This window comes from Hyperolius riggenbachi, chromosome 3 (assembly GCF_040937935.1).
Source record: "Hyperolius riggenbachi isolate aHypRig1 chromosome 3, aHypRig1.pri, whole genome shotgun sequence".
NCBI classification, from domain to species: domain Eukaryota; kingdom Metazoa; phylum Chordata; class Amphibia; order Anura; family Hyperoliidae; genus Hyperolius; species Hyperolius riggenbachi.
This window is the reverse complement of record NC_090648.1, coordinates 368,033,202-368,047,129: the sequence shown is the minus strand read 5'-3', so window position 1 is coordinate 368,047,129 and position 13,928 is coordinate 368,033,202. Positions and strand designations below refer to the sequence as shown.

Below are 13,928 nucleotides of genomic sequence, written 5' to 3'. Positions count from 1 at the left end.
GCTTTAAATGCTTACACAAGAGTAGATTGGCTGGTGAGCTGAAAATCTGATTCAATGAGAGTTCTTGGAATGTAGTAACAGGAATGTATTGTTTAACCACTTTACCCCCACGCGTACGCATTTCTCCGTCCCTTTTCCCATCCTTTCACCCCCAGGGACGGAGAAATGCGTACTTTCCACGCTCCCGCTCGCTCTAGCGCGCACTCCCGCTAGTAAACACGCCGCCGGCCGCTCGCCCGGAGATCAATGAACGGGAAAATCCATTCCCGTTCGTTGATCTAAGCCCCGCAATGATCCGCTGCTGCTCCAATAAAAAGCGCGATCATTGTGAAAAACAAACTTTCACAGCCTCCTAGTACTTCCTGCAAGCGTCCAGAAGGACGCTTGCAGGTCGCAATAAACAAAAAGTTACTGTTGCCATCTTGTGGCCAAATAGTAAAACTACACCCTAAAGCATTTTTCACATACAATTACATTAGTTTTACACAAAAAATTAACTCCTTACCTCCCACACTCCCCAATTGTAATTTTTTTTTATTATTACAAAAAAAACTATTTTTTTTTTTAAAATACATAAATAGTTACCTTAGGGATTGAACTTTTTAAATATTTATGTCAAGAGGGTATAACACTGTTACTTTATAAACTATGGGCTTGTAATTAGGGATGGACGCAAAATTGAAAAAAAATGCACCTTTATTTCCAAATAAAATATTGGTGCCAAACATTGTGATAGGGACATAATTTAAGCGGTTTTATAACCGGGACAAATGGGCAAATACATTTCATGGGTTTTAATTACAGTAGCATGCATTATTTGAAAACTATAAAGGCCGAAAACTAAAAAAAAATAATAAATTTTTTCCCCACATTTTTCCTATTTTCCCATTAAAACACATTTAGAATAAAATAATTCTTGGCATAATGTCCCACCTAAAGAAAGCCTAATTGGTGGCGAAAAAAACAAGATATAGTTTATTCCATTGTGATAAGTAATGATAAAGTTATAGACGAATGAATGGAAGGAGCGCTGAAAGGTGAAAATTGCTCTGGTGGTCAGGGGGTAAAACCCCTCAGTTGGGAAGTGGTTAAAGAGTACATTAAAATTGGAGAAACACCGGTTGTAAACGGAGCATTCCTCATGAGGAACTGTTAACATATTCTTTTATTAGCCCACCCATTTAAAATCATTGTAGTGCCATTCAGTGGTAGGAGAGGGGGAGCTGTGTTGGGCCTCTCAAAATAAGCAGATCTGTTAACTTCACTGCTGTTTCAAAATATCCATTGAATGCTACATATATGGACTTTGTGGAGTCCCAAATGATTATATACAGTCTTAAGTTTTACAGATGAGCAGAAAAAAAATGTTATTATTCACTTTAAGTTTACCATTCCGTTTGGTAGACGAGGACACACCAAAGAAAAAACTGAAAACCCTTGACCAGAAAAGCCTGCATCCTGATAGGTCCATGCCCCCCCCCCCCCCCCTTCCTTTACCCTGTCCTCACAGAAAACACTCCCAGCTACACTATGGTCCTTCAGTAACCTTCCTGTCTTTCTACTTCTAATCTCTTCTTATGCACAGTTGCACCACCCTCGTTCCTTCTTTTATTAGATGTCCTCCTAAATTTACAAAGGAAAACTGGCCCATAAAACCAACTGTCTTCCTCGTTTCCCATACGTAGCTTAGTGAGCATCCACACTCCCAGCATCTATATACACCCCACCACTTATAACCCTGAAATAATAGGGGTATGATTGTATTTTGTTCTGCTGTTGGGACAGTATCCTCTTTTCCGCATCTCAGTCTGTATGGAAGCAATTACCATTACAACCCATATTCATTTCCACAGAGCCGCATTGGTGTTTTTTTTTATAAATGAAGAATAATGAATAATGGCCTCAATTTACTAAGATCATGCTAGAGATAATAAGGCAAGAGAAAATTTACCTCCACACGTGAGAGTTATCTTACCTCTTCATTCCTTAAGTTACCTCTCCTGTAGTTAATTTACCTCCTCTGTAGTTAATTTACCTCCTCTGTAGTTAATTTACCTCCTCTGTAGTTAATTTACCTCCTCTGTGGTTATTTTCACATGCAGCTAATTAACAGCCTGTCTTTAACTCTGGAGTTACTTTAAGGATTGGAGAGTTAATTTAAAGACAGAAGAGTTAACTTTAGGCTTGCCTGAGGTAAAATGTTTCCTGAATACTACATGCCTTATCACCATGGTAACAACTCTAGAAGAGTTATTAAAGACAGGAGATAAGTTTAGTGAATTGAGGCCAATGTGTTTTATAATCTTGCAACTAGAGTAGAAAATGTGCTAATTCTGTGGTCTTTCTCACCAGGTACCGTGCAGTCCAATGTTCTGTCACCATCTGGCTCTCCTAGTGGTTCCCAGTACGACAGTGACTCAGACATGGCCTTCAGTGTGAATCGCTCCTCTTCAGCCTCAGAGTCCTCTCTGGGTATGTACGAAATAAGAGCATTATCCACATTTCTGTTACTAGCCTGCATTGTGAATTGACAAATTCCAGGACACCACAGAGGAATGTTATAAAAAAGCCTGCACACATCAACGTATTACTTTCCCTCTATGCTCTAATAAGGCAGCCGTGCAAGAGATGTGGCGTGCGTAACAGCAAAGTGCAAGGGAATGGTGGTGGGGCTTGGGTTATTTATATTCTGTCGGATAAAAATGATTACACATCTGCTTCTAATCTATTGGAACCATCAAGACATGAATGGCCAGTTGTGGTCTGATAGCATTGAGCTAAATGAAAGTCCACCTTTCAGGTTACATTGATCATAACAAGGGTTAGTGTGTTAAAGTACACAGGAGCAGATCTTATTCATCACCTCTTGAGATTACTGGTCCCCATTCTGTAATCCTTTCTACATTACTCCTCTATGCAAGTTTGCCCAAATTTTCATTTTTGCCTGGAGAATTTCACGAGCCAATAAAAATGGTGATGACCATATTTATTCAAAAAACAATGCTTAGGATTGCCGATTTTGTTTATTGTCCACTGTACTCTGGGTCATGCATCATCTAAGAGTTCTGTGCGTTTAATTCCTGCTACTCACTTGCCAGCATATGTGACAATGCTGAGGCACCAGTATGATTTTGGAGATGATTTAATTCCCACCAACAGTAGCATACTGTTTGTGGCCAACATACAGAGGACATATTTCTTGCATTACAGTGTGCTCAGTCATTTGTATCTCATTCATGATTTTGTTTTATCTTTCAGTAACGGCTCCCAGTTCCCCTCTGAGTCCTCCTGTATCACCAGTGTTCGCACCGGACCCTCCTGGGAGCAAAGATGGCGAGTGTGCGGTTTGCTTTGACAATGAAGTAGAAACGGTCATCTACACCTGTGGCCACATGTGTTTGTGTAGCAGTTGTGGGATGAAGCTGAAGAGGCAAGTTAATGCCTGCTGCCCCATCTGCCGAAGGGTAATAAAGGATGTCATCAAAACATACCGCCCTTAAATCTGGAGAGTCTGACTTTTCAAGGGAATGTCGTGTGTGTGGACTTTCATGATTATACAGTCAAATCAGGGATTATCCCTGGAAGGAATCCAGGCTTTGTATGTTGGTCCTGGGTTTCAGCATATGGTGGTGAAATGGCACCAATCAGGCGTGCCAGTGTCCTAACTCATGGCCAGCTGATATGGGGATGCCTCCATTACAGGGTTATAAAGCACTTGTCCAGAGTGCCCTTACTGAGCAGTTCAGCTCTCCCACAACTTGGCTAGAGGGGTTTCTTTACTCAGGGGTGTCACTACACCAAAATGTTATCACCCAAGGCCCACAGCAGCCAATAACCACTTATTAGTGCACATAGTAGTGCCTTCCAGTGTCATTATCACAGTCCCCTGAAGGCAGATTTCCATATGACATGGTGCAGGGCTAATGTATGAAAACTGCAGTTGTCCATTGTAGCGTTTCCTTCCGTGAATTAAAGGGAAACCTGAATAACAGCTTTTTACAAAAGCCCCATATCACCTCTGCTGCAGTTTTCAAAAATATGCCCCAATGTTTCCCAGCAAAATAGTTCCCAGGCTTCCACCACTTTGATGCAGCCATTATCGCTATACTACAATCTAGGGAGTGCAGAGCATTCTTATGACAGCCATAGGATTACTCCTCACAGTAATCTGGGAAATTGGGGGTTTTGAGACCCAACAATGTCCCGTTTCTTTGCCTGATGTGTTGTGGGTTCTAGCAGCCTCACGGGTAGAGAGTAACAGGAGGGTGACCTGACTTCATCGCTGCACTCACAATTCTGACCAGAAAGTAATTCAATGTCTTCTATGCTCATCCAAGGTCAGCATAAAACTTGTATTACTTATGTTGTTTCAGGGAAACAAGTTGCCACTTAAAAAAAAATATTTTACATCTGATGTGCCTTAAATGGCAACTTTATGTATTCCTATCCCGACTGATAACAGAAATCATAAAGAAGCCCAGAGCAACAGCCAGATGCCTCCGTTTCTGTAACTGCAGAGAATGCTCTACCTCTGCTCCAGTAATATCGCCACCAGTCTTGATAAATCCAGTTACAGCGTCATTATGCTGGAAACCAGCACTTGCATAAAGCGCAGTAAAACTGGCCAATTTAATATGAGATTTCCCAATGTTAGATACTTGAGAACTTGGTGTCTATTTCCCCCAGAAGGCTTACCTTACTTACAAAGGCATCTGCTCCAGGGCATTGCCCCAGCATTGTCTGACAGACTTTTAGGCCATATTCTACTTGTGTTGTATAGTACAAGGATATTACCTAACAGCATTACAGGTTCTTGTATTGGTCTCTAGTGTATATGTTATTCTGAGCCAGTGCAAGTAGCCTATACCAAGAGATGCTAAAGGGGACTTCACTGTCCCATCCTGTAATGTTACTGGTTTTTGGGCGGGTGGTAGAGAGGGGGTAATCTGTAGAGAATTCGTATTTCCTGTAAATTGCAGAAAATCATGATAATATAGTTTCCCCTTATTGGCATTACAATTGTTGCTACAGGGGAGTCTGTATACACTGGGCGTTCTCCCATAATGCATCTGGTCTACAGATCACATGTACTTTGGTGTTTTTATTTAGCATTTCTCTGTATTTTCAGATCATGATACCCAATGTATGAGGCTTACTCCAGAATGCATTTAATCTGGTGCCTGGTTGCTGTAGTCATCTGGATTCAAGGACACGAGGTTCAGGCAGTGAACCTGAATTTAGGGTGGCCTGATAGGGTTGGTTTTGCTGCTTACTATACATTCTATGGGAGGGACAATCTATGACAGCCGGGGAGCAGGTGAACAGAACTCTCCATATATTTTTGTAAAAAAGGAAATCTGAGATCCCACCATAATGTCTCCTCATAACAATCCTCTTGTGTCCTTGTAGTGCTGCTCTCTTGTGTGGCAAGTCTTCATATGGCCAACAGATGCAGCTGTCACACTCTGTGTCGGGCTGAGCAGGTCCAAAGCCATCATAACACTCCACCCTGTACTGTAGATCAGCTGACAGGTGGTGTTTGGCTCACTTTCTATTGTGACCTCTCACAGTAACTGTTGCCTGATACAAAGAAAAAAAAATCAGTTTTTTAGAATGTAATGATCATGTCCACGAGGAAGAAGCATCCTCTTATAGGCTGAAACAATAAGAAACTTCACATTTCTCTGTGGATGGTGCCTTTGTGTCATGTTGCTGGATCCAACTATTTAAGCATTGGTTCAGCATACAAAATGGCTGCTTCTACTGTGTATATAGCAGACAATACATAACACAACGTGTGTGTAATGTGGTTATCCAAAATGAATCACTTTTGGTGTGATGGTGGCCGTATGTGATGTTCAGTATATAAATATATACATGTACGTGTGCAACCCTTGTTTAGTGGGAAACATACTGCCCATAAAGAATACATCAGAAGTCATTATTCTGGGGGCAGGCAAGGAATTATAAACTACTAATCAATCATAGAAAATGGCCCTAGATTCCCACATGCTGTGTATATATCTTTACAGTGATTCCAAAGAGCATCTTACAGCTTCACTGCCTACAGTGATGGATTAATATGATTGAAGTGGTTTGGAGAAAAAAGCATTGTTTTGGTAAGGAATTGGTTTGTGTAGTCATAGAATAGTGTAGGCCTTCTTACTGAAAAGGCGCAGCAGGCTGTGTGTTGTGTTTTGTGTGTGACGGTAGTTCTACTGTTTACATCGCGGTTAGTTTGGAAAGGTTGGGTACAGAAGAAAGGAGGATTGTTCTACCTAAGGGTGCAGTAAGTGCAGAGAAGGGAAATTAGGATTTAGGCATGTTAGATGAACATAGATATGTAGAGCTTACATGGATTTCTATAGGTTGACTGTAATAAAAGAGACTTTGGCTGCTAAAAGCAAATATATGAAGCCATTGTTGGGTAAAAATATTCAGGTGTCTTAAATTGGCTATAAAGAGGAGATTTGATGGGGTTTATATTCAGAGGTTTTGCTCAGAAGCTCCCAACTTACTTCTGTAGCCCATCAACACCTTGACCAAATATTCCTCATGGCTAAGTTCACACTACTGTATGTGCATTGCATAGGACACAACACACACACACTGCACGGTATAACCGGCGTGTTCTTTTCATGGCATGAACAATTGCTATGTAAGGTGCAGGTTATCACACGTTAACCAGACACGCACAGTAGGAAGTGTGTTAATGTGAACATGACTATATGCACATAGTGTGAATACACCCTATAGAGGGAAGATGAAAGGATTACACTACACTGGGTGGTGGTCTAATAAAGGCAAATAGTGCTGTACTACACTTTTTTTTTTCTACAGAGGAATGCTCCACGTATGCCTAAAGCCTTGCTCACCATAGCCGCATATGGTGTTTAATACATAGAGTACGGGTCATTGTGAGCAGGTTTCAGCCAGTACTTGAGATGGAGATGCTAGTTAGCACTTAGCTCATCTACCCTGATCAAGTCTGTGGAAGTTGTACAGACTGACATCCAGCTGACCAAGTCCCATTAGTGAGTGTATTTCTTGTAATACCTGTTTATAGGGCAATCAGCAAGTATTGTTTTTAGTGGGCATTTGAAGAGACCTCATCCTGTGGGATTTAACGTGTGGAATAATAGCCAAGTTTTACCTTCAACCTTAAGTCTTTAAAGTGGAACTACTCCCTCATGCACCCCTCCCCCTTCCTCCCAGGTGTGGAAGCTGCAATCTTATATTACAGTAATCATATTCATTTCAATCTGTAAGCTGCTATTTTTAGACTGCACAGCTTTCTATTTGTGCCTTGCACACACAGTCTCTCATCTCTGAAAGCTGGAGATAAGAGTTTCAATCTACAGCCTGGAGGGCTCTACCACTGCACAGCTTAGTGACTGATAAGGCTGCATGGGAAAATGAAATGGTTAACCCTTTCAGACACTGCTAGAACAGTGCGACTGTTGTAGCAGAGGGAAATGTTGACTGTAGTTCCACTTTAAAAGATGGCTGAAGGAGATTGACAGCAGCACTTCAATATTACAGTGATGCATAAAGCCCTGCTGAGCCATGCTAAAGGGTGTAATTTCCACACACAGCTAAATATTTTGACAGTCAGTCATATAGACTGTATTTCTGAGTGTTTTGAGTTGGTTTTATTAAAGATCTCAGGAGTATTTGAATTCAATTTGGCACAAGTATTGAGTGCCTTAGATTTAACATTGCAACAGAAATCCAAAATTTGAGAGTGTTGTTTCTCTTGAAGTCCCATTCCCCAGGTTGTGCCTCCTCTGTACAAGAAACATGCCAAAATAAACTGCACAGTCTCCCCCGTAATTGGTTTGTGTTTGAGCTGTTACCTCTTCTCCCACCCCCTCTCCAGGAAGACAATCGTTGTACAACTAATGTTATTATTGATTTGTAATTGGTTAATAATTTGTATGGAATATGTCTGTGCCTTATTGAGCTTGTTTGTGCACTTTTTATATTCAGACTCTGTTATAGTAATAATACTTAAATTACAAATTCAAACACCTTCATGTTAGTTTTATAAAGAAAAAAAAATGACCACCGATAACTTTTGTTTGTTTTTGATAATACAGTGAATATTGTACGCTTCACCTTTTTATCCCAAATCTTTAACTTTTGTGGTTTGGGAGAACACCTATACAGATGATGGTTCTTTACTGTGATATCTGTAATGTAAACTTTAATCTATAGTCTATATAAAAGACTTAATATCAGTTGTCTATTTTGCACTTTCCATTTTGTGTTGTGCTTTTTGTTTTGTCATTGTACATTTGTATCTGTTCTATATCCATTGAGGATTGTTTATGTTCAAAAGACAAATAAAGAAAATATGGCTTGTACAGTAATTATAGATTTACTTCTTTTACATGAAAGTGCTTGTAACTCTTCTCTATGCCACAACTTATAGAGGCACCGCAACAACATGTAAAATTGGGTATCCTAAATCATTTGTATATTAATTTTCCTGGTTTCAGCATCAGAAAAACTTCCTATAACTATGTTTTGATGTATAGTAGTATGTAATGCCGCCTTCCTATTGATGTTTTAGCCATGATGTCACAAAAGCTGCCTTCTCCCACTGCACTCTGGGAGACGAGGTGGTGTTCCTGCTCTCACTTTGGAACATGCAACAAACATACATTCCCCGGTGATGCACCTGCCAACAGTAAAGATGCCACCTGTGATTTTCAGAATGTAAATCAGGGAGAGGAAGTATTTTACAATGGGCAAACACTAAAAAATAAGCAGTTGTATTCATTCATTTGTGTTCAGAAGAGTTCCTCTTGTTTTCATCTTATGTTGGGTGAGCGTTTCCTAATGTTCTGTAAGAGGTACTTTATGTAATATCATTTCATGAATAAAATTGCTTATTTTTACATTTCTTTATACATTTTTAGTCAGTATTAACCACTGTAAAATCCTACCACACCCGGATTTACATTCTTACATTCAGGGCTGTGGAGTCGGCGTCAAGGAGTCTGAGTCATTTTTGTGTACCTGTAGTTGGAGGTCGGATGACTTTTGTACCCAAACCACAGCCATGTAAGGGCTGTGGAGTAGCTTTCAGAGTTGAAGCAATTTTGGATACTGAAGTTGGATGATTTTTGTACCGCTCCACAGTACTGCTTACATTTAGCAGAGCCAATAGCGTTTTTACTGCTGCCAAGTAGGAATGGTCAGTGAGATGCAAATAGTCTCAAATTAATGCAGGATTATGCAAATTTATGCATACATTTAAAAGGCACCAACCACACTTTTGTAAGGTGGAATTTGATTGGTACATTTTCAAGCTGCATATATTTGCATCATCTTGGCAGTAGGGATGGTCAATGACATGCAAAACCTTCCCAGGTGAATCAATGTAGGCCAGTCAGTGCTGGGAGTATACAAGTTTTGAAATTTAAAACATAAAATATGTTGAGACGATATTCGCAGGTACCTGAATGTTGAAAATCACTGGTGTACACTCTGCTACTGAGGGAACTGTAAACTAGCCTGTTGTAAAGGAGAATGCAGAGATGTTAAACCTGGCTTAATTCTCAAACAAGTGTGTCTTTTTTAAGTAAGTTGCAAAAAAGGAACTAATGCACTGTCATTCTTTTAACAAAATAAGTTACATTTCAACTCTAAAGATTATAATTTTTACTGTACAGAAATTCCCTGTGAATACTAGAGATCAACTGATTCATTTCTAAAGGTGCCCACTAATAATACAATCCTGATTGTTCAATCTTACCAAATCTATGTAGTAAAAGGGTACACTGTGTGAATGTATGCTGACCTTGTGCTTGATAAAAGGAGGACTTGCCTCCTGAAACGCGCATAGCAAATAAATCTTGTTATACCACACGGCAGCTGCCAGAGCCTTTCTTACATGCACTACTACATTGACAAGTGTTAATCACTACTCCCAACTGCCTGCGAGCTGTTTATACAGTCGCACAGAGCAACGGGGAGTTTTTGGACATCCTCATTACTACATAACACTTTGCACTAGTGCAATCTGCCCTAGCCTGTGGTGCGGCCACGTAGGCCTGGTGCACTCCAAAATGCTAGCAGATTTTGAAACGCTTTTTCTTCTTTTTCTGTAGCGTTTCAGCTAGCATTTTGCAGTTTTGTGAAGCGATTTTGGTGTAGTAGATTTCATGTATTGTTACAGTAAAGCTGTTACTGAACAGCTACTGTAACAAAAAACGCCTGGCAAACCACTCTGAAGTGCCGTTTTTAGAGCGGTTTGCGCTTTTCCTATACTTAACATTGAGGCAGAAACGCATCCGCAATCCAAAATCTGCAGCAGCCCGGGAGTATGCATTTCTGCAAAACGCCTCCTGCTCTGGTTTGCACCAACCCATTGAAATACATTACCCAAGCGTATCCGCACCCGCAAGCGGATCGCAAACAGCAGCAGAACCGCTCTGGTGTGCACTAGGCCATAGTGCGGAACTTGCACACAGTCCAGACAGAGACCTGCCAAGATACAACCATGAATTCCAGCCCTGCCTTCCTACGAAGGAGAATCTGGACACTGCCAAGCCTGGTCCCCCCGGCCAAAGGGACACATGCACAGCTGCTGGACAAACCTGTACAGGCTTGCCAACAACTTTCTAAGGTGAGATTACTCCAGGCATCCCTGCCTTTCCTACCACTGGTTCTCTGAGTGTGCTCTATTTCTTGTCTTTATCCTAGATTTCACGGCCACTGAGGTGGAGTCTTAAAGAGACACTGAAGCGAGAATAATTCTCGCTTCAGAGCTCATAGTTAGCAGGGGCACGTGTGCCCCTGCTAAAACGCCGCTATCCCGTGGCTAAACGAGGGTACCTTCAATCCCAACCCCCCCCCCCCCCCCCCCCGCAAAATCAACGACCAAATTGGTCGTAGATTTTGCTGCTCCTAGAGGCAGGGCTAACGGCTGCAGCCCTGCCTCCAGTCACGTCTATCAGCGGCGCATCGCCGCCTCTCCCCCGCCCCTCTCAGTGAAGGAAGACAGAGGGGCGGGGGAGAGGTGGAAACACGCGCTGACAGACGCGCGTGGGGCAGGGCTGCGGCGGTTAGCCCTGCCTCAATCCGGAAGAGATCCCTTGCTGCTCGGAGGGGATTTCGGGGGGTCAGGGACCCTCGTTTAGCCGCGGGATAGCGGTGGTTTAGCAGGGGCATGTGTGCCTATGAGCTCTGAAGCGAGATTTATTCTCGCTTCAGAGTCTCTTTAAAGAGCAGCACCATTACACAAGCCTCACTGCTCGCTACTTCTAGCCATAGAAGTACCTACCTATACCATTGTTTATTCAAAAAATAACAAGGTATAAAAAAAAAAATGATGTATGTCATATGACATACATATAAACAACATCCATATAAATGACAATGAAATGCATATAGTTACCTTGGCGACTCTTTAAATGTATAGGGGGAGGGGATGGGGAGCTTATGGGGAATGTTTTTTTTAATTATTAATATTAATTTAAGTATGTGTAGGTATAATTTTACTTTTTGACCGCTAGTTTTCCTCCACTTTATTCCTGAAAGTGTTATATGTGCATTTTTACTTTCAGAATGACCACCCGCATCTCGCTGATGCCGTTGATCATTCATTACAGGCACTCTCATCGGTTCTGAGCATGTTGGATCTAGGATGAAGACTCAAGGGGTGTGGATATACTGACCCCGATACGGTGACTGGTTAAAGCAAACCTGTAATTTTTTTTTAAAGTGACAGTAACATTAGTAGAGAAAATCTCTTGCCTGACCCTCCACAACCTCCAAGGCCACCATTTCCATCTTAATTGCCAGGCGGATTATCCAGAGGCTTCACCCTACAGAGGTCAGTGCTGTATCTAACCTTTTTTTTTTAGGTTACAGGTGCCCTTTAAGGAATGTCATAATTGCATCAACTTTTACCTGGAAGTCTGATTTTTTTCCCCCAAGCAAATAACCTTTCTTGTTAATTTACATCAAACTTCATGAAAACAATTAAAATGTTTGGTACATGTGTATATTTGGTGTGTCTCTCTCCTTAAAGTAATATTCTTTAAGTGCCAAACTGTAAAATAACAAGGGGGGGAATTGTTAATGATGGTGTAATATAATCTTGTATATTTTCATATCTCTAACCTCTCAGCCCTATTAATATTCCTTACTTCTGACTAATACGTTGTTGTGTAAAATGTTGCTCTATGTCTAATAAACTTTCAAAGGAGTAATTTCAAAACTTAAAAAGTCAGCTGTCCTGCCCAGGGCCGTTTTCCCTAGCAGTGATTCTGCGTGATGTCCTGCACAAAAACCCGGATCCAGATTGGCAGCTTATTGAACTCAATAGGCTGCTTCCAAATTCACTTGCAGGGAAAAAAACTGAAGCATTGCTTGAGAATTACTGACAATGTATCTGAATCCCCATATGTGTGCGTGGCACGGCTAGAAGGATTGGATGGGTTATCGTGTTGCACCAGTGGCAGCATCCATCTCTGAGATGGATGCTCAGCTCCAGTGGATATGCCCCATATTTGTACTCGGTTTCCCTTTAACATTTTAGGACGGTGGTTTTCCAACCATCCAAAAATCAGCCACATTTGTAAAGTTGTTTTTTTTTTGCATATTGCTGGCTGGTGCTCATAGTTTTCAAATTTGGATAATGTTATCCTCCCAAATGCCCATCCTTATCATGGGTAACATTAACTTTAAATAGCACAAGGTAACTCCTCAAAAATTGTCTGTTTGAGGTGTGCTATACTTATAGGATGCAGATCAGATATACTCACATTTTTCATACCATGTAAAGAAATGGCTACATCATCCAACAATATGCATTGCATTTTTTTTTACATTGAACACTCAGCCAAATGATATGTTATCACTTGATTTCCCCTATGAGGAGAAAATAGCGCTATACTTTATTGTTTATATGTTCCAATGAAACCGCTTTGAAACTAAATATCCTTCAGCCAGCTTCAAATTGCTTGATAACTTACTGCTTGCACCTGGGGTGAGTTGGTGAAAGTGTTCTCACCAATTTCTGGACTAGAAATACTGCGTGACAAAAAATGCAATTCAGTAAATATGGTTTGGAAATAAATATTCCTTTAATATGCATATAGTATATACATAATATGCAAGCTAAACTTCGAGTACCACTATGCCTTGCTGGCTACTGTATATATCCATGTCTGCCATTTCCTTGCAATTATATCTGGCCTTTTAATATACAGTGTATGTAAGCCATTTCCATAAGTGTCTGTCTGATTAGCTCTTGCAATGTGTGACAGGGAAACAGGTCTCACGTGCTCTGACAAAAGTTAAACTACACTTAATTGCATACCGTACTTGTTTCAGGTGTGTAATTCTGCTAAATACAAAATAATCATCAGGACAGCCAGGTATTAGCATTGTTTTAACATGGGCATCACACTTGAGTCCATGGAAAACGGCCACGTTTTTCTACAGACGTTTCTGTGCAGTTCTGTCACAATTGGCTGATAGGAGCTGACTTTCGGCAACTGGCATGCAGTGTGTTGAGGAAAAAAAAAAATAAACCTGTATTTTTTTTTCCTCTGCAGCGAAAACCACACCATACTCCACTTCACTGCGAATCTGCACAGACAAGTATTAAGTGCTTTTCAACATCACGGAAAAACACATGCATCTTACAAGTGTGACCCCTGCCTAAAGGGAATAAATATGGCAGCCTCCGTACCCCTCAGCTATGCAAGCCATTGTATTATCAATCAGGATCTTGTGATAGACCATTTATGTACACTGGAATACAACTTCCCTAGTACTGAATATTGTACAATGATGTTTTAACACAAAGGAATTAAAATATTTTTGAAATATCTGGTTGATTCATAATCATTCAAAAACCATTAGAATGAACTGAAATGTATGGCTTCTCTATGAAGAGGTATTTCCTT

At 40.8% G+C, this 13,928-nt stretch overlaps 1 protein-coding gene across 5 annotated transcripts in view; it reads left to right on the top strand.

The window, feature by feature from the left end:
- Positions 1–8,372, top strand: part of NEURL1B (neuralized E3 ubiquitin protein ligase 1B) — a 561,907-nt gene extending 553,535 nt beyond the window's left edge. For all 5 annotated transcript variants that reach the window (XM_068277155.1, XM_068277158.1, XM_068277156.1 and 2 more), the window contains 2 exons: positions 2,353–2,472; positions 3,259–8,372. In XM_068277155.1, the coding sequence (XP_068133256.1) occupies positions 2,353–2,472; positions 3,259–3,500 (362 nt within the window). In that variant the 3' untranslated portion in view covers positions 3,501–8,372. The remainder of the gene's footprint in view (positions 1–2,352; positions 2,473–3,258) is intronic.
- The last annotated feature ends 5,556 nt before the right edge of the window (positions 8,373–13,928 follow it).